Consider the following 27,717-nt stretch of genomic DNA (forward strand, 5'->3'; position numbering starts at 1 on the left):
GACCTACAAATCTGAATCCCACTCCATATCGCAGGAAAGAGAACCAGATGGACCAAGCTTGGGTGACAGCTGTCAATCCAGTGACCGTATTCCGGGGTCAGAGTTAATACCTAGCCTTCCTTGAATGCCACTCAAGCCATCCCAATCTATCTGGAGTAAAGTTGGTCTCCTGATCTCCTTCTAAGACAAACAAACTGAAGCACATTTGGTTAAGGATCCAAATTGTCTTGGACGTACGATGTGGGCAGATACGTTTCCTCCAGGTCTGTAGTGTTTTGGTGGCTGGGGCTCAGGGTCCATCAATCTAATATCCATGATGTATTCATGCAGGCTTAGAACAGAGCTAGATATATGGTTCAAAAGGAGTATAATATTTATAATATAAAAATATTTACATAGTATCAGTGCTTTAGCAGCATGTAAATTCATAAAAAAGTGCACAAATAAAGTTTTAGAAATATAATTATATATTAACATGCTATAAAATATTTTTATTTGTAAGACCCACAGAAAATACCCTTTTGGAAAGTGAAAAAACTCCTGAAACAAAAATGGTTATTTCTTTGTTCATATCTTTAGTTTATAAGGTACTCATGTATCCTTAAAGTGAAGAGCTCTTAGAATTTGTTTTCTGACATAAATTTTTATTTCTAAAGCTCCCCTGAGATGTAATTGACAAAAAAATTCTGAGGTATTTAAAGTATACGTTTTGTATACACACACACACACACACACACACACACATCACACCCCATATTTAGCTTCTTGGGGGGCAGAGGACACTTAAAATCTACTCTCTTAGCGAATTTCAGTTATACAATGTAGTATTATCAACTAGAGTCACCATGCAATGTATTGGAGCCTCAGACCTTATCCATCATACAACTCAGTTTGTACCCTTTTACAGCATCTATCCATTTCCCCTACCCCAGGACCTGGCAACCACCACCTACTCCCCAGGACCTGGCAACCACCACCTACTCTCTGTTTCTATGAGTCTGGCTTTTTTTTTTTTTTAAGATTCCATATGTAAATGATACCATGCTGTATTTGTCTTTCTCTGGATTATTTCACTTAGCATAATGGCATGAAGTAATTATAAACCCTGAGCTCCCTAGTGATGAAGAATGAAGAATGACCTATGGGGTTCTATGAAATGCATACTCAGATCAGGCTCACTTCTCTAGGCAGGGAGGATACCTGGTGTAGTCATAGGAATTTAGGGTGAAATTTTATTTATTGCATTCTTGCCCTAATTCTGGTCCTTATTGCTGGTAGTGGTGACTTGGCATGTTTGTCTTGGGGCCAAGGAAGAGAGGTGAAGGGCAAGAGCTGGGAAGAGCTTGGGGCATTGGGAAAGAAAACCATTCAATAGGTGTTAAATCTCTAGAGAGAGTGCTTTCCACAAAAAGATGAAGTTTTAAGGAATAGCTTGGCTAAAGTTTGCAATAAAATCAATTAATAAAATTTGGTTACCTTAGATGCTTTAAAGAGTTTTTTCAATTTTTTTAAGCATGATTGACACACTGGTTTCAAGTGTACAACAGAGTGATTCAACTTCTCTGCATTATACTATGCTCACAAGTGTAACTACCATCTGTCACCATATAATGTTATTATAATATCATTAATTATATTCCCTGTGCTGTGCCTTTTATTCCCATGACTTATTCATTCCATAGCTGGAAGACTGTATCTCCCTCTCCCCTTCACCCATTTTGCCCTTCCCCCTACCCCACTCCTTCTGACAACCACCAGTTTGTTCTTTGTATTTATGGGTCTTATTCTGTTTTTCGTTTGTTTGTTTATTCATTTGGTTTGTTTTTTAGATTTCACATATGAATGAAATCACATGGTATTTGTCTTTCTCTGTCTGACTTAATTCACTTAGGATAATACTGTCTAGGTCCATCCATGTTGTTGCAAATGTCAAAATCTCATCCTTTCTAAAGAAAAAAAAGGATCTCATCCTTTCTAATGGCTGAGTGTACATATATGTGTATATGTATATTTATATACATATATTCATATGTATATAAATCTTATCCCCATATCTTGGCTATTGTAAATAATGCTGTAATAAACACAAGAGTACATATGTCTTTTTGAATTAGTATTTTCATTTTCTTTGGGTAAATGCCCAGTAGTGGAATTATTGGATCATATGGTATTTCTATATTTAATTTTTTGAGGAACCTCCTCCCAAATAATTTTTTTAAACTTTTTTCCCCAGGCTATTTTGCAATAAATGGAAATAACCACTGCAAATTTCACATCACAAATTTGACTCTCTCTCTCCCCCAAATTCAGCTTTACATTTCTACAGAGTAACAATCACAGTGACATATTTAATCCTCTCTTAATGTATATTTTAGATAATACTGTATCCCTGAGAATTTCACCTTGTCTCAGTCCAGATTGGGAGGAATCTGAAGCTGCAGTTGGATTCTCAAGTTACAGGCAAGCCTGTATGCTGGTGCTCCCTCTAGTGGACTTTCTTTTGCATTGCACAGGCTTTTGTTTTTGTTTTTGTTTTTGGGATTTTTTTGATTTTTGTTTTGTTTTGGGGGGGTTGGGTTTTTCTAAAGCAGGAGCACTTGCTCATAGGCCAAGAAACATCTCATAAAGCCAAGAGTAATCAGAAGATAATAATCTCAAAAGATACTTGCATGATCAAAAATGCATGAATCCAACAAGATGAAGCTGCTTGTATTCGCCCGAATTTGCAGGGAACTTGCTAAAAAGAAATCTCTCCGTAAGAGCTTGGAGTGGCAGATAAACCTCAAGAGACTGCTCATTAATAATTATTTTTCAAATGTTTGTTCTGATTGATAAAGGACGGGGAGTTTGTATTCGGGAATTGGGAAGAGATCCTGTACCATGGTAAAAAATAGGGACCACAGAAAATACATGCTAAGTCAAGTGTTCATTTGGAGCGATCTGAGATACTGAACACTTCCCTGGAGAGCTGATGTGTAGGTCCTGTTGCAGAAAATGGTGAAGATGCTGAATTCTATGTGCTGGGTGATTTGGGGTTCCGGAGGTGACTGGCTGAGACACAGACCAGAGTGTGAAGGGACAGCTGAATGTAGGAGCCCAACATTACCACCATGGCCCTTTGCTGGAGAGCTGCACAAATCCATAATGCTCAAATGTCTCTGGGCCAACACTACTGAAGTGGTTGAAAGAGTCAAAAGCAATGCTGTCAGTGTTTCCCAGCACGGGAAATGACGACATATGTGTAGCTTGCTGACAGAGGTGACTGTCCAGGGCCTGTTCAGGGAGACCTCACACCTTGTGTTGCTTTCCAGGACCCAGGGGCACCATTGTCTCAGTACGACTGTCGCCTACTGAAGGCACCCCTGCAGGAGAAAGACTGCACACGGGGTGCTGAAATGCCGGGGGCTTGGTCAGTAGGACTGACAATACACCCGAAGACAAGGCCAAGGTCTGATGCCTCCCTGGTCTTACACAACTCTAACACTGATCTCTCTGGGTCATCCTGTTCTGCGTCATCTTGTCATATTAGAATGGCCTCCTTTATTGAATGCCACCTGCTTAGCTTCAACCAGGCATTTAAATCTTGTGTGCGTTTACTCAATAGCTCTATTTTTAGTCACAGGTGGATAGAAATATGCTGCTACAATTTTGGTGGCTGCTCCTCTTCCTTTATTTTTATGCTGCTCTATATGGTCATTTCTCTCTGTCTAAATAGTTCACTAACAGACAAAGATGGTAACACGTTACACAACTGAGAACAGGGAAGTAAGCAAAAAGGGGAGAAAATGCCTCTGAATAGACAAAATGGATATTGCAAAACCCATGTGTAAGACTGATGTAATGTTTGCATAATCCTGAAACCACTACCTGAGAACAGTTCTAATATCTCTTACTACTGTGATGAAGGGAAAGCCTCAGGGCTTTAAGAGGTAAAAGAGAACAGATTTCTGGAAACTTGCAGTGATGATTACCCCAGTGTACTAAGTATCTTTTTCTTAGTTATATTTCCTGGTTGACCATTGTTGGGGAAGATCATCCAAAAAACATGACCACTGGAAGATATTTGCAAATGATACATCCAATAAAGTGTTAGTATCCAAAACATATAAAGAACTTATATAACTCAACACACACATAAAAACAAATAATCCAGTTTAAAAATGGGCAGAAGACATGAACAGACATTTCTCCCAACGAAGACATCCAGATGGTCAACAGACACATGAAAAGATGCTCAACATCATTCATCATGAGGGAAATCCAGATCAAACCCACGATGAGATACCAACTCATATGTGTCAGAACCAAAATCAAAAACAGGCTAAAATCAAAAACACAAGAAACAAGTATTGGTCAGGATGTGGAGAAAAAAGAACCCTCTTGCTCCATTGGTGGGAATGCAATCTGGTGCGACCACTCTGGAAGACAGTATGGAGGCTCATCAAAAGATTGAAAATAGAATGACACTACGATTCAGCCATCACACTACTAGGTATTTACCCAAAGAATGTAAAACATTAATTCAAAGGGATATACGCACTCCTGTATTTATGCAGCATCGTTTACAATAGCCAAATGTGGAAGTAAACTGTGTCCATCCACAGGGGAATAGATGAAGGAGATGTGTTACATATATACACAATGGAATATTATTCAGCCATAAAAAGAATAAAATCTTACCATTTGCAACAACATGAATAGACCTAGAGAGTATAAGCCTAAGTGAAATAAGTCAGAGAAAGACAAATATCATATGATTTCACTCATCTGTAGAATTCAAGAAACAAAACAAATGAACAGAGAAAAAAGGAAGAGGGAGACAAACCAAAGAACAGACTCTGAGCTAAAGAGAACAAACTGGTGGTTGCCAGAGGGGAGGTGGGTGGGAGGATAGGTGAAATAGGTAAGGGGGATTAAGAGTACACTTATTTTGAAAAGCACTGAGCAATATATGGAATTGTTGAATCACTATATTGTACACCTGAAATAAATATTACACTACATTTTAACTGTGCTGGATTAAAAAAAAAAAAAAAAGGACATGGCCACCGATTGACCTGACAGCAAGACCCACCAGGCACTCAGAGACTCCTCACCCCCTTCCCTCTGCTAGGAAATAGTTCTGCTTGCCTCACCTGCTCCTAGAGGCTTCTCCAAGGACACGGACTTGAGATAATAATGTGGTGCTGAAAACACCTGCATGGTATACGTGACTGAAACCAGTTAAGGCCTCTTTATAAACTTCCAAGATTTGGATGGTGGTGCTGGAATCCACTCCTCTTGCTGCTGCCCAGCACAAGCGTCTTATGTAAATTCTCTTTGCTTATTAAAACTGCCACTTACTAGCCTGGAGGGGCCTTTCTCTTTGGTCTCTCCCTGCCCTCTACATATGGGGACCAGTTTCAAATTTCATCTAGGAATTTCCCAGGAGGGTGATGAACCAACAACTATACAGTATCTTTGTCACAATTTTAGAGTTGGATGAAAGAGGCTATTCACTGCTAGGACCAGTGCTTCAAAACCAGTGCAAGAAACATCTTTCATATTCCCCTGTTCTTAATTTGTGAAACACATTGAAATAGTCAGTGCTGCTCACTGAGATTTCTAGTTCTTGTCCTTCAGAGTACACTATAGGATTGTGCTTCCCCAGTTCCTTGAGCTGGGCATGGCCAGATGATTTGCTTTGGCCAAGGAAATATGCCTATTCAAAGAAATAACGGTTCTTTAGGGGCGTGTATAATGCATATATTGGTCAGCAGTCTTATAATTCCCTTAAGCTATCTTCACTCTTTTTCATTGTTTTTTCTCTTTATTCCTCTCATTGGGTGAATTCTACTGCCCTGTCTTGGAGTTCATGGACCTTTCTTCACTCTTAAAAAAGAAGGAAATCCTGCCATTCCCAACAACATGGATGGACCTTGAGGGCATTATGCTAAGTAAAATAAGCCGGACAGAGAAAGACAATATCACATGCTATCACTTATATGTGGACTCAAAAAACAAAAGTTAAACTTATAAAAACAGGGAATAGAAAAGTGGTTGCCATGGGGAAAATAGATTGGTAAAAGGTACAAACTTTCAGCTATAAGATAAATAAGGTCTGAGGATCTAATGCATAACTTAGTGACTGTTGTTGATAACACTGTACTGTTATTTGCTAAGAAAGTAGAACTTAAATGTTCTTACCATATATACATATAGAGAGAGAAATATACATATGTAAATATGTGAGGTAATGGGTGTATTAACTCAATGAGGGAAATCTGTTCACAATGTATACGTACATCAAATGATTATGTTATACACTTTAAATATCTTACAATTTTGTCAGTTATACCTTAATAAAAAGAAAGAATTTGGATCATGTCAGTGGAAGTAGGGTAAAAAGGAGAAGACATGCTCAAGAGATATTTTGGAGTTGAAATCAAAAGCTTTGGTAAACAATAAATGGCGTGGGTAAAGCAAAGAAGAATTAAAATGACTCCAATTTGTAGCTTTTGCTAAATGGTGTATTAAATGTTAAAACAGTGAGGAAGGTTTATAGGAGGAAAAAAAAGAGGTTTTGGTTAGAGAGGCAATGTTTTTGAGACATCCAAAAGAAAATTACAGTTGACAATTGGAAATGCAAGTCTGGAGTAATGGAAAGAATTAAGAATTGGAAAAATAGATTTAAAAATTTTAAATGCAGGCAATCCTCCATTCACATTTTCATATTTGCAAATTCACCTACTCGATAAAATTTATTTGTAACCCCAAACCAATACACATGGAGCTTTTGTAATCATTGGCAGACATGCACACAGAAGCAAAATATTTGAATTGCCCAATGAGCATGTTCCCAAGTAAGGACAAACAAGGCAATATTCTGCCTTGTTGTTTCAGCTCCTACACTGTAAACAAATGTTTTGCATGGTCTGTTTAGTGCCACTTTTTTTTTTTTGCATTTTTGTGCATTTTGTTGGTGATTTTGCTGTTGAAAAGGGCCCCAAGCATAACGCAGAACTGCTATTCCTAAGTCCAAGTCCATAAGTACAACAGGGTTATAATTTGCCTTATGGAGGAAATACATGAGTTAGACAAGCTCCATTCAGGCATGAGTTATGGTGCTGTTGGCTGTGAGTTCAGTGTTAAAGAATCGACAATATGTATTAAATAAGGTGTCTTTTAACAGTTACAGAAAACAAGGTTATCTATCAATTGGTTGATGAAAATGTAATCAGAAGCTTACAGGACCCTAACCTTGAGTTTCTTCTAGGAGCGATGGTTCAGTATTCACTAATTCCATGTTCTTGGCAACATTATAGAACATAACTACTGCAAATAATGAGGATTTTCTGTGTATAATCATAGGTATGAGACTGTAACATTGAATAGTGAAAGCATATACATCAAGAAAGTAAGAGAGCTGAAGATAGAACAATAGGAAAAAACAGAATTTAGATGGTGGACAAAAGGTAAAATGTTAGAAGCAGCTCAAAAGGAATGGTCAGGTAGGTAAGCAGAGTACCAAGAAGTACCCTGAGGAAATTTCAGTAAGAGAACAATCCCAATGTTAAGAGCTGCATAGAAAGCTCCCAGGAGACACACAGATGGTATAAAGGAAATGCATATACGAGACTAATGGACTTGAATTTAAAACTTAGTTCTGCTCCCTAATACCTGTGATATAAAGAAATTCTTCTTATTTCTTTGGTCCTTAATTAATTCTGTAGAATGAAAACAAATCCAAATAGACATTGTAGATTACATAAAATAATGACCAACTATAAATATTCCACATTTTGTAAACTTTAAAAAGCCAAGATTAAATGTTTTAAAGGGTTGTATACTACAGGGACCTTGGATCTTGCAAGGCCTCAGTTATGTTCCAACGTAAATAAAATTACACAAGTTTATGTTTCATTTAGGGGAGTTGCAGTTGGATATAGTTTATTAATCCAAGATGGAGAGGCCTGCATTTTATTCTGTCTCTTCTATCCATACATGATGATCTCTGTTGATATATCTTGTTATTTCTTGACTTTCCGTGAATAGAAAATGGCCTTTGGAGATAGTCAAACCTAAATCTGAGTTATGGATCCCTACCTCCTTCCTTTAGTCACTCACTCATTTATACACTTTTTAAAGGTAATATTGGGTCCCTGGGTAGCTCAGTCGGTTAAGCATCTGCCTTTGACTCAGATCATGATCCCAGGGTCCTGCATCCTGCTCCCTGCTCAGCAGGGAGTCTGCTTCTCCCTCTTCCTTTACCCCTTCCCCCACTCATGCGTGCTTTCTCTCTCTCTCTCAAATAAATAAATAAAATCTTTTAAACATTTAAAAAATAAAATAAAGATACATATTATGTTCCAAGTTCTACACCAAGGCACTAGAGATAAAGAAGGCTGTAGCCTCCATGATCTTATAGTCTACTGGAAAGAAAAACTAAGTATAACAAGGTATAAAATTAAGTTTCCAGTTTAAGCACCCCAAGAAACAATACATATTATATGTGGAAGCAAGTATGACACAGAAACTCCTGGATTTTATATCCAGTACAATAAATGCCGTGATCCTTGAACCCCCTAGACCACTTTGAGAATATAAAATAGAGGACAGAGGGGCAGTGAGGTATTTATAATCATATTCCTTTGGAGAAGAATGGGAAGAGATACTATAGTTTTCATCACAAGCTAAAAGAGAGGGAACTTCAAAGGGACCATGTGAATGTCAGTTGTTATTTTTATTCACTTTAACAAGACAGGAGTGAAACAACACAAACATATGGAGTAACTCAATGACATGACATGAGCAACTTCTTTTCTGAATCAACAAATAATTTTCAAATACTAGAAGACTACGTCTTTTCTTCTTTCTTTCTTTCTTTCTTTCTTTCTTTCACTCTCTTTTTTTTTTTGTTTTCTTTTCATAATATAACAGCTATGGACACAGCATACTTCTAAGTCTTAACTGAATTGTAAACACTCTCTCCACCACATTTTAAAATCTAGAGTAGACACTGAACAAAGCAATAAATCGAATCTTTATTTGTGGTATTGCCAATTTCTGAGGTGTACATACTGCCATCGTGGTAAATTTCAAGCTACCACATGCTGTGGATGAAAGCATATGGAGTTCAGAAGAGGTGTGCAGAGCATGTCATTACACAGTATCTCCACCACATGGATAGAAGAGATGTAAATAACCTCAACAGCATAGGTAATAGTAAAATGTGCTTTTAAATAATTAGGCAGTGATGACTTTTGAATTTTTATTACCTCGGTTTTTGACATGATTTCATTGTAGGTTTATGTAATTTACTTTTTAATAATGGCTATGTTTAACAACTCCTTATAAAATTCCTGAAAATTTAACAATAGTCTCTCACAAGCCCATATAAGCCACCTCTTGCACACCATTGACTTTAAGTACGTTGAAAACATAGGCTTCACAGTCCTAGCTATCACTCTCAAGCTACATGGAACATTACATCAAAAACTAAGGATGTACTGTATGGTGACTAACATAACATAATAAAAAATTATTATAAAAAAAATCTATTTCTAAAAAAATTTTTTTTAAATAAAATAAAAGATGGATTTTCCTCTGTATGAAATTAGTAGTGACCTTTGGTATATCAACCTCCTTCTTTTAATCCACTGGATATGTTCTGGTCCTAATCTTACTTGATTATCTCTAGGAATAGAGATATTGGTCTTCTCCTTGAAACTGCCTTGTCACTAGTTTTTCTAGTCTCTTGTCTTCATCCTACCTGTCTGATGATTCCTTAGGTCTACTTTGAATGCTTTCCTTTCTCCATCCAGTCCTTCAATGTTGGTGTTTCTGTGTATTGTTAGTCCTCATATTTCTCACATTTCACACTGCTGCTGGAAGTCTCATCTACTCTGCTGTCACTGATATTCAGTCAGCACCAAATCTGTCTGTCTCCACACCAAAATTCTCTCCTAATCTCCTGAAGTCCACACCCACATTTGCAATTGCTTCAGGATGCGTTTTCACCCTAGAGTTTCACATAAATTTCAAATTCAAAATGTCCGTAACAGATTTCTTTCTTTTTAAGTTTGTTTCCTCACTTTTAACTCATTGACTTGGGGGTAGTGCCATTTACCAAACCACCTAACCAAAACCCTGAATGTCATTCTTTATTCCTCCTTTCTAGTAGATTCCAGCACCTATTGGGTCTGACCCTAATATCTCTACCAACTATTGCTTCTCTCTGTACTCACTGCCACTGATAAAACTTGAGTCCCATCACCTCTTCTTGTTGTAATAACCTTCTAATTTCTTAACAAAAATTAACAAAATAGGAAACAACCAATGTTGGCAAGGATGTGGAAAAAGGGGAACCCTCTTACACTGTTGGTGGGAATGTAAGCTGGTACAGCCACTCTGGAAAGCAATATGGAAGTTCCTCAAGAAGTTAAAAACAGAGCTATCTCAGGACCCAGCAATTATACAACAGGGTATTTACCCCAAAGATACAGATGTAGTGAAAAGAAGGGGTACATGCACCCTAATGTTCATAGCAGCAACGTCCACAATAGCTGAACTATGGAAGGAACCAAGTTGCCCTTCCACAGATGAATGGATAAAGATGTGGCTCGTACATACAATGGAATATTACTCAGCCATCGTAAAGGATAAATACCCGCCATTTGCATGACATGGATGGAACTGGAGGGGATTATGCTAAATGAAATAAGTCAAGCAGAGAAAGACAATTATCATATGGTTTCACTCATACACAGAACATAAGAAATAGCACAGAGGACATTAAGGGAAGGAAGGGAAAACTGAAGGGGGGGAAATCAGAGAGGGAGATGAACCTTGAGAGACTATGAACTCCAGGGAAACAATCTGAGGGTTTCAGAGGGGAGCAGGGTGCAGGGGGGCGGGGTAGCCTGATGATAGGCATCAAGGAGGGCACGTGTTGTAATGAGCACTGGGTGTTACACGCAAACAATGAATCATGGAACACTACATCAAAAACTAATGACGTACTGTATGGTGACTAACATAACATTAAAAAAAAAAGTAAGGTTGCATTTGTATTACACAATGCATACAGAGAATGTTTTCATTGTTGACTTAAAAGAACCTGCAAGCCTATGCTGCCCTCTAAAGCGGGCTACAGTGCTTTCAGGCGTCCTGCAGAGAGAACACAAGGCTTATGTACAGCCGTCCCTGTGGAGAAATTCTCTGAGCCAGTGTCTTTTAAGAAAAAGAGGGATACATAACTCCAGGGCAGGCGCTGGAAGACAGGACGCCAGCCCAACGCTGGGGGTGGAGGGAAGTAGAGGCTCGTAGGCACCGCCTCTCCCGCGGTTGCCAGGCAACCGGCCCCGGAAGGCGCTGAAGACGCCTCGGCGCAGGCGCCGGCGATCCAGTGAAAGATGGCGGAGGGTGGCGGTACCGACCCGGGAGAGCAAGAGAGGTCTTCTGGGCCGAGGCCCCCGAGCGCGCGGGATTTGCAGGTGCGGCGAGCGGCCGGGGGCGGGGCGCGGCGGCGGGTGACGGCGCGGAGGGGTGTGTGCCTTGGCTGAGCCCTTGCCAGACCCCACCTGGGGACTGATTTGTGACTCCGGCGTCGCAAGTCCGCCCAGGGCGGTGCATCAAACAGTGGTTTTCGAGGAAATAAGTGCCCGAGCCCAACTCTTTGTTGATTCCCCTTCCACCCGATTTGCAATTTAAGAAGCAGCTGTTCGTTAAGAATGACATTGTGTGGTGTCAGTTGAGTGGTTCAGTGGTTGGTGCTTCCTTCAGGAGACTTACTGTAGGAGAAAGCTTTACTGTGCCCGTGGGAAATCAGGATCACTTTATAAGTAGTCACATGTGTGCTGTTTTGATCTTTCTTGTCTTGGATGCTGTTTCTGTCTGGATTACTTTCATATAAAAATGGTTCCTTTTTATCAGACAGCTCTTCCCTTTTAAAAGTGTGAGCTAAAGTATTCCAGCCTACAGCTGCACCGCCTAGTTCTAAAAGCTACATCTATGAAACATTGCACATAAGAAACAGCGAAATAAAACTTCATGGTGACATTAGTGAGCTAAATACGAACGCACCAAATCTCGCTTTTCAGATGTTTAACACTGTTTTGCTCATTGAGGCGTTTTTTTTTTCCTGTCTCATAAGACCATTGGTAAAATCAACAAGTAAACAATCATAAGGAGCTGTGTAATTAAAAGTAAATGACACGGAATCTACATGGCTTGGTAGAAAAGTTCTGTTACAGTTACTTCTACTTCTTTGAACAAGTATTGACCACCTGCCCTGCAACAAACACCAATGCTGAGAGGAATAGGACATCAAATCTATAGTTGGTGCTGGACACTGTTGAAGGGGATAGAAGTGTAAAAGGCATTTCTATCTATTTTTTGCAGAAATAATATATGAATATATTGGCCATGACATTTTAAGGTGGCGTATGATTGAATGCCAAATTAAGCAGTACATAAAATGAAGAATTTGGAGAATGGAGAGCTCAGTATTGGGTTAGAAGATGAACGAATGTAGAAGAATTCCAATGCTCTTAAGTCAATTCAAGTAGTAAAATCAATTAAGTAGTAGTAAACAGAATCAAGGAATAGGAAGATATCATCAGCCTCATCTTTTCTATGGTAGACTACCATCACTAAGAGGCAACATGGGATGTTGAGAAAAAGTGGAGTTTCTGGTTAGACCAATTTCTGTTTACATCTTGGTCCTGTCATTTAGTATGTGTGTGAGTGTAAGAGGAATGTCTTAACCTCTCTGATCTTCAGTGTCTTTATTTGTAAACTAGGGGTGATGATGGTGGTGTCAGGGATGAAATGTCCATAAAGTGCCCATGCACTCCCGTATTATCCTGGCTCTGTACTTGCTTGGTAGATAATTTGGTTCCTTTTTCTTTAAAGGAGGAAAATACTGTAACTTTAACTGGTTAGTCCAGTCTAATGCCATTAAAGTTAAAACTATATAACTTAATATCCTTTCTCTAATTTCATTCTATTCTTTTCATGTGAAAAATGAGAACAGCTTGTCTTATGATTTTCTAATACTTTACAAATTTACAGACTTAATCCAGCAGATTAATATATGATTAATGGTTGGTGATATTTTGGTAGATGTCACTAATCGAAAGAATGTCTTCCTCTTCACCATCAATTCAAGGATAGGGATTTTTTTTTACTTTTTTTTAAAAATTATTTATTTGACACAGAGAGAAAGTGCGAAGCAGGTTGAGCAGGAGAGTGAGAAGCAGGCTCCCTGATGTTGGGCTCCATCCTGGACCCTGGGATCATGACTTGAGCCAAAGGCAGACGCTTAACTGACTGAGCCACCCAGGCGCCCCAGGGTTTTTTTTTTTTTTTTTTTTTTTAATCCCTTATCTACTTTTGGTAGTTAGGTTGGTGGGTAGATAACTAATTTTTTATAAATGTGATTTGGATATCAAATACATTAAGAATTGATAATGTTTCCTTTAGAATTTAATAAGAATCTGAAGAACTTGCTAAGATACCTGAAAACGACCAAAGTGATGATGTATGAAGAAATAGAGTATGTTTAAAAGAAATAGAGTAGGTTTAAAAGAAATGAATAATCTTCTCCCCAGCTAGTTTTTTGAATAATGATTACTGTTTGATTAACTTGTTATTGTTTAATCTAGCTGTGCTTATCTTAAGTGTACATTTCAGTAAATACTTCTTTCTGGACAGTTTGCTCTAAGAGTCAGTCATTCACAGTATTATAGAGGAAAAGGGAAAGGTATTACTAATTGGAACAAGCAAAAGATACCCCTACGTATGTATATCTAAGCTGCCAGGCAGTATAGGGTTTGTCGGCATCTAAATCAGGAAAGATTTCCTCGTTTAGCACAGGAGGAAACATGGATGGTTGTCTCTCAGAAAGCCTTCCAGCACTTCGAGCCTCTGACTTAGAAACCACAGGGATCTCCTGTGGATATCAAACCAAGAGCAGATCTTAGCTCCCTTCATTCCCCCCAAACTGGGAAACATTCAGTGGGAAGGTTTAGGATGGGATTTTAGTGACAGTCCTCGCCCTCAAAACCTCAGTGTTTATTAGTGTTTGTGAACATTTTCAGAGACCTTTATCTCTCCTGATTCCCCTCAGTCCATCTACACACATGGGTTTAATAGTTGGCTAACATATTTAATTGTATGCTTCTGTCCCAGTTTTCCTCCAGAATAATATCAAAAGAAAAATATTTCTGTTCTTAACTCTGTATTTCCATAGAGATTGGAGTTGGAGGGTAATTATAGCGATAACTTCAGTATTTATTAAGGTTAGGATGGGGTGGGGAAAACAATGGAGTTCTAGAAGTGAGAAAAGAATAAAAATGTCTGATACTGTGTTACAGTTGCCACAAGTATCCTAATCCTGTTGGATATCAGTATTCCATAGTATTGGTTCTCAGTTTTAGGGTGCATCAGAATCATCTGGAAGGCTCAATACAACACAGATTGCAGGGCCCCACCCCAGAGTTTTTTATTCATTAGTTCTAGGGTGGGGCTGGAGCATCTGTATTTTCAAAAGTTCCCAGGTGATGCTGATGTTGTTATTCTGTATTTTAAAAAATCAGTATAATACCTTCTGGCAGTTGTCACTCTAAGACTGAGAATTCCAGTAGTTTTAATCTTTTGCTCTATACTTGATTTTCTCGTTCTCAATTACTTTCCTCTCAGGTTTCTTTTCATGTTCTTCACATTTCAAATTCTAGGTCAAAGATTATCAGTGCTTATGTACTTTATTCCTTCTGTGTAATTGAAATAGCTTCATAATCTAATTGTTTAGCCTGTGGAACACTCTGTCCTGATAACTCACAATGATTCATTACTTCACAATGCACACGTTCTTAACTCTTTATTTGGTATTTAGTTGTTGTTGTATTCGTTTTGATCAGTACTTTATTTTGATCAGTTTAAATAATCATTTCCTCTTCTGGTGTGGTGTCATTTGCTGTGTCGACTAACATACATTTCTTTATAATATGTACTAATGAGTTTATACCACATGATGCTGCAGGGAAATCATGAATCCCAGCAATAATTCCCTCTAAATATCATTCATTTTCCTCTTAGTAATGCACCATTAATAACTAAGAACTTTTCAGGTAGGTGGACTCCCTGCCCTAATACAATTTCCCCTATATTCCTATTTTGTTAATATATATTAATATTTTGTAAATATATATATTCCACAGAATCAAAACACATTATTTGCTTTATTCATTTATTTTACAGAAAAAAATTAGTTGATTGACAGGGTTTGTTCAAATCTTCTTAAACAAAAAACAAACAAGGTAAAAAACTCCATAGAAAGTGTAATCTGAGTTTTAAAATATATAACTTGGGGCACGTAGGTGGCTCAGTTGGTTAAGCCTCAGCCTTCAGCTCAGGTCGTGATCCCGGAGTCCTGAGATCAAGCCCCGCATCCAGCTCCCTGCTCAGGTGAGAGTCTGCTTCTCCCTTTACTCCTCCTCCTCCCCCTGCTCCTGCTCTCTCTAGCTCTCTCTCAAATAAATAAATTTTTAAAAATCTTCAACTTTATCTATATTTATTACCTACATGATTCAACTTGAATTTGTTGGGTGTCCATGAAGTACTGTATTAGAAACAATCTAGGAAACCTAAATTATAGTAGGGATAAAATAGTGAAAAAGGTACACAAGTGATGACAATATAATGTTTAATATAAATGTTAATGACAGAATAGCATATACTATGAGAAGTTAGGAAAGAAATATCATTTAGTTAAGAAAACTGGAAAAGCCTTTGTGAAGGATGGCTGAAGTGGGCCTTTGCAACATAGGTAACATTTCCATTGATGGGCTTAGAAATCACATAAAAGTAATTCATAGAGCTGGAATAATCAGTTCAGAAGGAACTTCCATAAAGGAATACTGTTTTGAACAGATTTCAGGGAGGTAAAGTTTCTGAAAACTTTGGACCCAGGTAGTCAGGCAGAGTGTCTGTCTCCATCTCTCTCATTTGGTTTGTTTCATTTTGGAGGGACTAGGGTGGGAAGAGATGTAGATAACACTGAAGAAGGAAATCTTGGGGAAAATGAAACACTGATAGTAGTCATTGTTAAACATTGTTTAATATCTTCTAGTAATGGAGCACTTGCCTTCTGCTTCACATGCATTCTGTGATCCTTAAAATGACCCTCAAAGGTAATTTTTTAAAATAGACATTTAAAGATGATGGAACCATGGCTCAGAGAAGTTAAATAACATGCCCAAGGTCACACCATAGGAGCCCAAGTTAGGATTTTAATTCAGTTCTTTTAGATTACAAAGCACTTTCATAATTAGGATTTCTAACAAAATTGCCATGTTAGAAATATAAAAGTTGATGTCAGTGTATGGGGATGGGGTAGGGAGTAAAAATTAGGGAGGAAAATAAATCCTTTTGTTTTTGGTTTTTGTGTGTGGTATTTTAAAAGTTGACTAATAGAATTTTCAAAGGATTGACTCTGCCCCAATTCTTCTTTTCCTTCTGAAGAAAGAAGCCCTGGAGGTAGTTTTCATATCTCTTGTATTTTTAGAAGGAGCACTTTATCTGGTTTTTAAGGGGGATTTTATTTTTTGTTATTTTTTTTTTCCAAAAGATTTTCTAAAGATTATGCTCATGCCAATTATGGGAGCATTAAGGAAAGTTTTTGAATTGTTGTTCGAGATGGAACAAAATAACTTAATGCTGAAATATTTGGATAACTTTTTAAAATTCCAATTTCAAGAACTGTGTTGTATTTATTTCATTTTAAAAGTACCCAGCCATATATTTATAATGCATAATTTGGTAATATTGCTTTCTAAAATTTATATAAACTATATATATAATACATTGTCTTATATTTTTAAAAGTTCGTTTTACTAAACTTGATGAACTTTATATGTCAGGTAGACTTTTAAATAGAATAATTTTGAAATTATTTTATGTGCTTGGGTTTTGAAAACTTGAACAGCTAAATGAAAAAATTTTATGAGAGTTGATGAGAGCAGGTTGACATTACTGTGAAACATCTTCAAGTATTTTTTTTAATTATAGGAAAATTGTGGGCTCAACTTTGAAATGATCTGTTACCAAATACAGTTTTTGAAACAGTTGCATAGTTAATTGAATATAACTAAGCAGTTATTGTAACTTTAATATATTCCAGTATATGTGGCATTGTGGGTAGTTTTATCAAGTGAGAGATACATTGGTTTTATTTTGGAAGGGGGTCATCTGAAACAGCAGCTTTTATTTTTCACTAGAAATTTGTCCTACACAATCACATGTTCTAGTCATAATTTCTACTTGTGTCAAATAGTTCATTCCTAGTGTTATACTTTATAACAAATCTGTTGTTTTATAGTTGGCCTTGGCAGAATTGTATGAAGATGAAGTGAAATGCAAATCTTCCAAATCTGATAGACCTAAAGCTACAGTCTTTAAAAGCCCACGAACACCACCTCAAAGGTAAGTTTTGTTTTGTTTTTGTCTTGTTTCGTATTTCTTTTTAGTTTGCTAATCCTAAATTATTTTAATGGTTTTGTGAATTTTCTTTAAAACTATGATTTCTAAAATAAATATTATTTAGGTAGTATTCCTAAAATGGTAATAGTCAGAAACCTAAAAGAATGAAACAATTGGGATGCCTGGGTGGCTCGGTCAGTTAAGCATCTGACTTCGGTTCAGGTCATGATCCTGGGGTCCTGGGATTGAGTCTTGCATCAGGCTCCTTGCTCAGTGGGGAACCTGCTTCTCCCTCTTCCTCTCTCCCCCTGACCCCCGCCGCCGAGTCCACTCGTGATCTCTCTCTCACTCTCTCAAATAAATAAATAAAATCTTTAAAAAAAGAGAATCTAGAACTTCAGGAACCTATGTTTTCACTGAATGATGACCCATCTAATAAGTGATCTCCTAGATGGTATTTGGTATTGTTAAAATCCCTGAACTAGAAAGAGAACCAGCCATCCAGATGTAAGAGTTGAAAGCCAGGTATACTTTATTACCATGAATTTACTTATTTTTAGGAATATTTTCATTAATGTCTTTTTAATACTTTTAATACTTTAATACTTTTAATCTCCTTACTAGGGAGAAACTTGGAATTTTTCCATTATATCTTATTCACAGGAAGTCTATCATTTTACCAGAAGTTTAAAAATTCACTGGAAATTATTCTTTCTTTTTTGCCACCTTCTACTTCCTTTTTTCTGTAGGGAAGATAAAAATGACATACCTTTTTGGACCTGAATGAGAAGAAAGAATATTAATTTTTCCCCAAACTTTTTATTTTATTTTCAAACCCATAAGTAATCAAAAGATTAGTACAGTTGGATATATGCAGTATCTGCTTCACCTGTATTCACCAGTTGTTAGCATGTTACAGCATTACATTCATGCACGCGCTCTTTTACTCAACTATTTGAAAGCAAATTACAGCTATCATAACACTTCATCCCTAGATACTTCAGCATGCATCTCCTAAGAAGAAGCACATGCCCTTTTTAACCCCGGTAACATATCACACATTAGAAAATGAACAGTAGTTTCATAAAATCATTAATATGTAGTTCATAGTCAGATATGTCTTTGAAACTTTTTCAGATTTAGAATCTAACCAAGGGCCATGCATTCCACTTGATTATGCCTATTTTGAATCTCAATCCAGAGCATTCTTCCCACCTTTTTGTTGTTTGCTCTCAGCTTATCTATATAATCTTAAAATTTATTAAATTGAGAGGTTCCTGAATGGCTCAGTCGGTTGAGCCACAGACTCTTGGTTTCAACTCAAGTCATGATATTGGGGTTGTGGGATTGAGCTCCACGTTGGGCTTGGGACTAAGCGCAGAACCTGCTTGAAATTCTCTCTCTCTCCCTCTGTACTTCTCCCTGCTCTCTCTCTTTCTAAAATAAATAAATAATCTTTTAAAAATAAAATAAAATTTATTAACTGACATTCATTTTCATTTGGCACTGGGACCCACAAATTATATAGCCAGCCCTGGATAGAGCCACGTTATGGACAGCCTTGAAAGCCAAGGGGAGTTGTATTTGTAAAGGCAGTGGAACACCAGTATTAGCTTTTAAACGTAAATTTTATGATAAAAACTATAATATAGTGATAAAAGCTTTGATTCTAGAGATAGATACACCTCTGTTCTAATTTTTTTCTCTCTGTTCTAATAAGGTTTTGGCAATGTACAAATTTTTTAAATTCCCTAAGCTTTAGTTTTATCTGTAAATCAGGGATAATACCATTGCTAAGAGGATTAAATGAGCACATAGTTACTCCTTGGTAAGTGTTAGTTATTATTATTATTACATATTTTTAGAAAAATAGGACTGGCGATACAGTGCAAAATTAATAATAATGGGAAGAATAAGATGAGGCAAATTAAGAAGAAAACAATTATGGTAATCTAAAGAATATGTTAATAAAATTTTGGATTAATGTGGTATCAATGGAGTAAATGAGAAAGGTGAAATCAGTGTGGGAGACTTCCAAAGATTTTATTGTAGAAATTTGATGACATGGGATATAGGGAGCAAGTGAATGAGAAATTGAGACCTAAAGGTTCTTAATCTGGTATGCAGGAAAAAATGTGATTGTTAATGGGAAGATATATGTGAGGAATTCAGGTCTAGTTTTGGAGAGATGAACTTGTGCTTTTAAATTCAGCCCCTCAATGGGGTGCCTGGGTAGCGCAGTCAGTTACATTTCTGTCTCTTGGTTTGGCTCAGGTCATGATCTCAGGATCATGAGATCCACGCCAGCATTGTGCTCTGTGTTCAGCAGAGGGTTTGATTGAAACTGTCTCTCTCCCTCTGCCCCCACCCCTGCTCATTTGCACACACTTTCTCTCCCTAAAACAAATAAATCTCTGAAAAAAAAAATTAAATAAATTCAGCACTCAACCATAAGTCACAGGGTGGTAAAAACATATTTGAGAGTCATCTGTAGAAGAGGTGGTTATCTGTGGGAGTGCACAAATATTTTGATGATCAGAGGAGTTTAAGTAGAGAACAAGAGTCAAGGATATAGGCATACTTAATTATGAAAGAGGAGAAATGGATGGATTGTTATCTAAATACAAAAGGAAATATAAATAGGAAAACAATATATAATGAAAACAATAAAATACAATATAAAAAGAAAACAGTTAAACTTTTGGAAGAAAATGGAGTATCTCCATGACCTTCAGGTAGGCAAAGATTTCTTAAACAGGAAATAAAATCATGAACTATAGAGGAGCTAGGAAATCTTTTCCCATGTCAGATTTTTCCTATAAGGTCTCTCTAACCACGACTGACATAAAAAGTTACTATATAGTTGTACTTCCCAGAATAGAGACACGGGACAGGGAGGGAAGGAGCTGCAGCAGGAAGCTTTTCCTTTTGTTTTCTTTTCCCCTTCCTCTTCCCTTTCACGTGGCTGCCATACATCAGAGCTCCTCCTCATAGTACTGCTCTCTTAAGAGCCAGTTATGGTGTTGTTTGGCCTTGCTTGCTACGCCAGGCCCTCTGAGTCTAAGCTTGGCAGGAAGGCTTCCGCTGACTCCTGCTCTGGGCAAACTCACCTCTGTACTTGCCCAGTACACTGGCAGGATGGAGGCCAGCCCACCCCACCCCTGCCCCCAGCAGTAATGAGTTAGTCTTGTGTTCATAGGGTTCCGCTGTTGGATTTGTTCTCCAGTTGGGTTTTTCCTTCACTTACAGTGAATAGAAAGCTACCCTGCCTTTCCCTCTTTCCTGTTCAGTTTTGCATGTACTAATTTTGCAGAAAGTTTTGAAGGTGACCTCTATTCCTAGCCTCCAGTGCTGATATAATTTTCCCTCTTTATGAGGCAGTTCAGTGCAAATTTGGAACTGGATTGGAGGGTATAGGTAGTTAAACATACGAGCTTTGATTGTTACCTTATTCTGGCAGTCTCCATGTTGATATTTCTTTGGCTATATTTTCTGATATTCTTGACTGAAATCTTGAAAGATAAAGTTGATAAAATCTTATATAAAAAATTAGGTGAATTTTTATGTTACCTAAGACCATTATGAAGTTGGAGTCAGACTAGAAATTAGTCACTATGTAGCTAATACACTGAAAAAATTGTTTGTGGTCTAAATTATTTACCTTTTTTTTTTTTCTTTTTTCTTTTTTTTTTTTTTTTTTAAAGATTTTATTTATTTATTTGACAGAGATAGAGACAGCCAGCGAGAGAGGGAACACAAGCAGGGGGAGTGGGAGAGGAAGAAACAGGCTCATAGCAGAGGAGCCTGATGTGGGGCTCGATCCCATAACACCGGGATCACGCCCTGAGCCGAAGGCAGACGCTTAACCGCTGTGCCACCCAGGCGCCCCTAAATTATTTACCTTTAACACAGGGAAGTTATAATATTTGAATCCAAAAATCTCTGGAATAAACTCCCAACGTGTAGCCCTTCACTAACTAGGTCCCTATTGAATGTGAATTCCTCAGGGGAAGAGCCTTAATTCTGCTTGTCAACACTGCTTTGCCCACCACACCAAAAGTGCCTGAGTTGTGCAAGAGATGCATTTGATAAGCAGTTACAGAAGGGGGAGGGAAGCAGTGGCAAGCCAGTTCTCATGTGGAATGCTGAACTTGACTGCCATAATCTCCACAAACTCCATGAGGAAGTGTGTGAACTCTTTACTATTTCGTTCCTTAATCCCATTTTTAAAATTAAATATTTCCACAGAAGTCATAGATATGGCTCTTTTTAAATAAAGTTACTCCCTAAGACTCTGTAGCTTTTTACTTTAAAGGAGTTATATTTGTATTCTAAGTTTCTATTCATGAACTTTAAAGGTTCTATTCAAGTGAACGTGAATACAGTGGATTACATATAGTTCGACCTTCAACTGGGAAAATTGTGAATGAACTTTTCAAAGAGGCAAGAGAACACGGGGCTGTCCCTCTGAATGAAGCCACAAGAGCTTCCAGTGATAACAAATCTAAGGTAAGTGCTAAATTTAAAAACTAAATATCATATATATATATTTGGTCTCCTCTCTAGGTTTTTATGTTATTTGCAAACATTGTTTTTCTAACTATATATTTCTATTTTAAGCATTCACTCTATTTCTATAAGATTACAATCTTTCTATTAATGACTGAAAGTTGCAGCAATTTCTTACATCTCTGTGAAATCTTTTCTGTTTACCTTTTTTTTTTAATAATTATAGATTCATGTGAAATTGCAAAAAGAACACAGGTCCTGTGTACCTTTCACCCAGTTTCCTCCAATGGTTGTATCTAACATAATTATAGTACAGTATCATAGCCAAGATTTGACATTGGTACCATGTATGTATACAGTTCTATGTCATTTTCTCACATGTGTAGAGTTGTATAATTGTCAACTCAATCAAGATGCTGTTCTGTCATCACAAAGCTCTCCCTCATGGTGTACCCCATTTTAGTCACACCCTCAGTCCTCTTCCCGGCCATCTCTAACCTCTTGCCACCCTAATCTGTTCTCCATCTCTCTGATTTTATAATATCGAGAATGTTATACAAATGGAATCATGTAGTATGTGACCTTTTGGGATTGGCTTTTTTCACTCAGCTTAATGCCCTGGAGGTCATCAGAGTTACTGAGTGTCTCAGTAGTTCATTCTTTTCATTCCTGATAGCACTCCATAGTATGGATATACCACAATTGGTTTAACCATTCGTTTATTGAGGGACATTTGAGGTGTTTCCAGTTTGGAACTATTACAAATAAAGCTGCTGTGAGCAATTGTGTTCAGGTTCTTGTATGGAGATTAGTTTTCATTTCTCTGGGATGAATGCCCAAGAGTCCAGTTGCTGGGTCATATGGTAAGTATATGTTAGTTTCTTAGAAACTGCCAAACTCTTTTCCATAGTGAATAACAGATCCAGTTTCTCCATTCTTGCTAGCATTTGGTATTGTCACTATTTTAAATTTTAGCTATAGTGATGTGTGTAGTTATAACTCATTGTGGTTTTAATTTGCATTTTCCTAATTGCCAATGATGTCGGTTTGCATATTCCTAATGGCTAGTGATATTGAACATCTTTTCATGTGTTTTTTTGCCATTATCTTTCTTATCCCTTTCAGTAAAATGACTTTGACCTATTTTCAAATTGGATTGTTACTGTTGAGTTTTGGGAGTTCTTTATATATTTTAATAGTTTTGAGTCCCTTATCAAATATATGGATTGCAAATATTTTCTTCTAGATTGTAGCTTGTCTTTTCATCCTCTTACCAGGGTTTGTCACAGAGCAAAAGTTTTTAATTTTGATAAAGTCCAGTTTATCTTTTTTTTCCTTATGGATTATTCTTTTGGTCTCTTATCTAAGAACTCTTCACCTAAACGTAGGCCTCAGAGTTTTCTCCTGTTATCTAGAAAAGTTTCATAGTTGTACATTTTACACTTAAACTTGTGATCCATTTTGAGTTAATTTTACATAAGGTTTCCATCAAGGTTTGTTTTTCTATTTATGGGTGTCCACTTGCTACACCACCATTTGTTGAACAGGCTCTCCTTCCTCCATTGAATTGCTTTTGTGCCTTCATAAAATTCTAGACATCTTTTACACAGCTTTTATAACTATATCAGCTGACATAGTACTGGTTTATTGAAGAAGACATGAAGACATCAAGTGTCCTTTTGTGTGTAATTATCGTAATATTCTTAAAATTAGCATTTCTCAGCCCGAGTTCCTTATCATAATCATTTGGGAAGGCTTTCTAAACTACCATATGGCCTATGGTATTATGGTTCAGTAAGTTTCTGGTATGCCTAAGCATGTGTCTTTTGAAAAAGCCTGTCTGGTGATTGTGACAGACCTCCACTGTTGAGAACCATTGCTGAGAATCACTATTCTAATGAAACATAAATTTTAGTTTTCATTTGGTTATTGACTAACAGCTTACAGTTCTCTTCCAGTTAAGTCTAAGGTAATTTGCATTCTTGCCAGTTCTCCGATTCTGTAAGAAAAATGTGGAATTGATATATTGATATATTTAGTTGATATATTGAGTCGATAGAAAAGAAAGCAATGTGATCATTAAAAGCTCATTTACGATATGCATGGTGATTAAAAGGAATGGCATTTTTACCTCATAAGCTACCCTACCTGAAAAATAGAAGACCTTGTGATCAGTATGGTAAAACAAAAAGTACAATCATAGTTGATTGTTACAGTTGAATAAAAGCAGCTTATAAAATAATTATGGAGCCTTTCTTCAGAGTAATTTATACCCATTTATAAAATTCTTCCTTTACACTGTGAAACTGTTATTTACTTTGTGAAATATATTTTAAACATAATTTTTATTATAAGACATCATAAAATATTAGTGGTGGCTTTTTAACATCTGTTTATACTTGAAAATATATATTTCGTTATATAAATGTATTTTTTAATTTAAGATTGGCCTAAATTATTTCAACTTCCGAGTCACTAACATTTTTATGGGAAGAAACATAATTTCTTACTTGAGTATACTCCTATGTAACATAAAACCTTCACTTTAATATAAAATTTTCTTGGAAAGTATAAACTGGTTTGGCTAAATATAGTTGGTCTAGTTTTCAAATATATATCACACATTATCATAACATTTTGCCCTATAAACCATAGTGAATTTTTAGCTCATTTGCTGTGTATTTCAGTCATTTACAGGTGGAGGATACAGGTTGGGTAATTCCTTTTGTAAGCGGTCTGAATACATCTATGGAGAAAATCAACTGCAAGATGTAGGTACAGTAACCAAAATGAAAAGTTGCAGATATTTGCCTCTAGTTACTACTGTTTTTTAAATTTAAAAATTGGTAATTTAAATTGTGTCTTTTCTGTTACTCTTTGAAACATGAATTTTAAAAGAATTAATGTGTAAGCTTTTAGTCTCAAATTTTATATTTTGTATCTCAGTTGTGCCTTGCACTTAGATTGCAGGTATTTTCTACATGTTTTTCTACATGTTGAAAGAATACATGATTCACTGTCAAAATGAGCTTTATATACATACAGTAATAATTATTGTAAGTAGTAAACTGTCATAATAGAGAATTAGCTGAGTTGTAAACAAGGAAACTCCTAAAGTCATTCTTTGTTTTTATGTTTTAAAATTTGGAGTTATAATTTCATTTAAACATGTTTACTTTAGCCTTGAAGGGTCACTGGAAATTCTGTCTTGCCCCTTGACGTAAATATTTAAGCCCTGAGTAGCAGCCAAGAATATAGGTATGGTTGAAGGAGAAAAGTGGATGTGGAGTGGCAGGTGGATGCTGTCATTTTCTCGTTTTCTCTATGAACCAGAATAGTTGTACATCAGGGCCAGGATCTAGCTTTGGCATTTCAGCTATCGTCGATTTGTTAAGCTACATACAAATCTGCTGAGCAAACACACTTGCTTTCATTTACATCTTTATTTTAACAGTAACTGAAGTAATATGAATAACTCCATATTTTAAATAAAGTAGGTGGTTTATGTGGTGAATATGTTGTGAAATATCACATTTGAAGCTTAAAATTACTTGATGCAGATGGATTCTTGTATTTCTTTATCTTTTTTCCTACACTCAAAAGGTTCAGATTTTGCTTAAACTATGGAGCAATGGTTTCAGTTTAGATGATGGAGAACTGAGACCCTATAATGACCCACCAAATGCTCAATTTCTGGAGTCTGTTAAAAGAGGGTAAGATGAATTACTTGTATTCTATCTGTTACTTAGGGTGGGACTTTTTTTTTTTTAAGATACTGGAATATATTATGTAAGTGGTTGCTGGGGGGAAGGGTATTTTTAAGTATCTAAAGGATATGTTGCTATCTGTAAGTCTCTGGTTCTTAATTTGGTGGGGAGTGGCAGTAGACACTGGTCACTTTCAAAATCTGATCAAGCGATGGTCCCCATTCCAAGAAGAAACATCTTAATGTAATAAATCAGTATAGTTGATTAGCCTGTAGATGCCCGCTCTCTAAGCCACTATCCTGCTTACTGTTAACAAGATGACTCTCATTGCGTGTATGTGTGAAATTCAGCAACTTATTTTAGAAATCTTTTAAAGTGGCATTACTGCTGACAGAAGATTTCAAAAGGTTAATTTGAAGTTATGATTTGTGAAAGTCAACCAGATATACAGTGCTCTGACCTATGGAAAGAACATCATAGCTCACCAGCCCTTCTTGCTAGAGGATGAAGAATGAAGTGATTTTGCTATGATTATAAAAGCTTTTGTGAAAATACTTTCACTGGCTGACAGTGTGATCATTCCTAAGTAGAAATACAGCTAAACACAAAGTCGGTGATGAACTGGGAGATTTAAGTAGTAGTAAAGGGACTGGAGTAGGTTATACTCCATTCAGGAATTGAATGTGGGGCTTTTCCAAGTGATACAGATATGTCCAAGGAGAGTGGCTGAAGTGGAGTGGAGGTGAAACTCATTGGCGTTGAGGGAGTCAAGGACCTCGAAAGGAATGGTATTAGAACACTAACATGAAATCTGAATTTGAATTCTACCAGATAATGTCAGGATACCAAAAAAATGGCAAGAAATGCTGTTATTGATATGCTGAAGTCCTTTGAGAAAGGTGGGAAGCTTTCCTAGGAGGCAGTATGTGGTGGTGGTAAATACAAGCTAATAATAGTCTGTGTCAATGCTGTGGACTTGGAAACCGGCAATCACTGGGAAGACCTGGGAGCAACTGGACAAGGGAAGTGTTCGTTCATCTGCTAAGGGAAGATCAGCATTGCTGTGGAAATTGATGCTTATTTCAAGATGTTGGAAGACAAGAACTTATTGAAGATGGATGTACTGTAATGTACCTCGAAATTCACTTATTCTTAAATGAAAATAAGCCATAAACTTTGTGGTCTAGTGTTTAAGGAGTCAGAGTGTCCCAAAAGAGTTTTGTTTTGTTTTGTTTTGTTTTTTTACTATATCCTGAAGTGCAAATTATGATCAAGAACCGTTTTAGAAAAGACTCCTTGGAAAAATGATTGATGTCAGATAGTGGTGGTCAACTGTAGAATCAGTGTCCTCTACTTATGACAAATATTGAGTAATACCACCTTCAATATCCTGAAAGAAGAACTCATAGATAATATAATCTTTCCATGCATATTATTTCCCTAAAAAAAGATACAAAATTTATCTTAAATATATTGAAATAAGATAATTTATCATAAAACTGTATGTATTTCAGTTTATAAATGCTTTGGTCCGACTGCACCAGAACATAATAAAAGTAGTCAAATAGTTTGCACCTATGTGCAGTCTAGCACTTCTCAAGAAAATGTGACAGACATAAAAACGGAATAATGAGGTATGTGAGGTTGGCAATGTAATTACTGTCAGTGGTGTTGCAGTCAGGGACTTGATAAAGTTCCAAACAAAACAAAGTGCAGTCTTCTCTCAGTTTATATGGTGCATGTATTCCTGAAATTTTCAAAGGGTATTAATGCAGTGCCCCCCACCAAAAAAAGGTTTTTTTTCTTCTTTGGAAGACAGACCGTAAGTTGAAGTTTTAGGCTCAGACGTTACAGACGTGTTGTCATCCGTGCAGATCTCTGGCAGGGCATTCCGTGGTTCCGTGGAACCCAGGACGAGACTTGATGAGGCCAGATGAATCCCTGTGGCAGAGCATCTCGTATCTGGATCCTGACCAAGCACGACAGCAGCACTCAGGAATCACACTGATGGTTAAAGATGCCTATCAGTTTTCAAAACTTC

At 36.9% G+C, this 27,717-nt stretch overlaps 1 protein-coding gene across 1 annotated transcript in view; it reads left to right on the plus strand.

The window, feature by feature from the left end:
• The first annotated feature begins 11,092 nt into the window (after nt 1–11,092).
• The window catches only part of UBXN2B (UBX domain protein 2B), a 29,943-nt gene continuing 13,318 nt past the window's right edge, over nt 11,093–27,717 (plus strand). Inside the window, exons 1-5 of the mRNA XM_026516444.4 lie at nt 11,093–11,474; nt 17,360–17,463; nt 21,819–21,969; nt 24,657–24,740; nt 25,573–25,682. Of these exons, the coding sequence (XP_026372229.1) occupies nt 11,394–11,474; nt 17,360–17,463; nt 21,819–21,969; nt 24,657–24,740; nt 25,573–25,682 (530 nt within the window). The 5' untranslated portion in view covers nt 11,093–11,393. The remainder of the gene's footprint in view (nt 11,475–17,359; nt 17,464–21,818; nt 21,970–24,656; nt 24,741–25,572; nt 25,683–27,717) is intronic.

Source organism: Ursus arctos, unplaced genomic scaffold (assembly GCF_023065955.2).
Source record: "Ursus arctos isolate Adak ecotype North America unplaced genomic scaffold, UrsArc2.0 scaffold_6, whole genome shotgun sequence".
Classification (NCBI taxonomy): Eukaryota; Metazoa; Chordata; class Mammalia; order Carnivora; family Ursidae; genus Ursus; species Ursus arctos.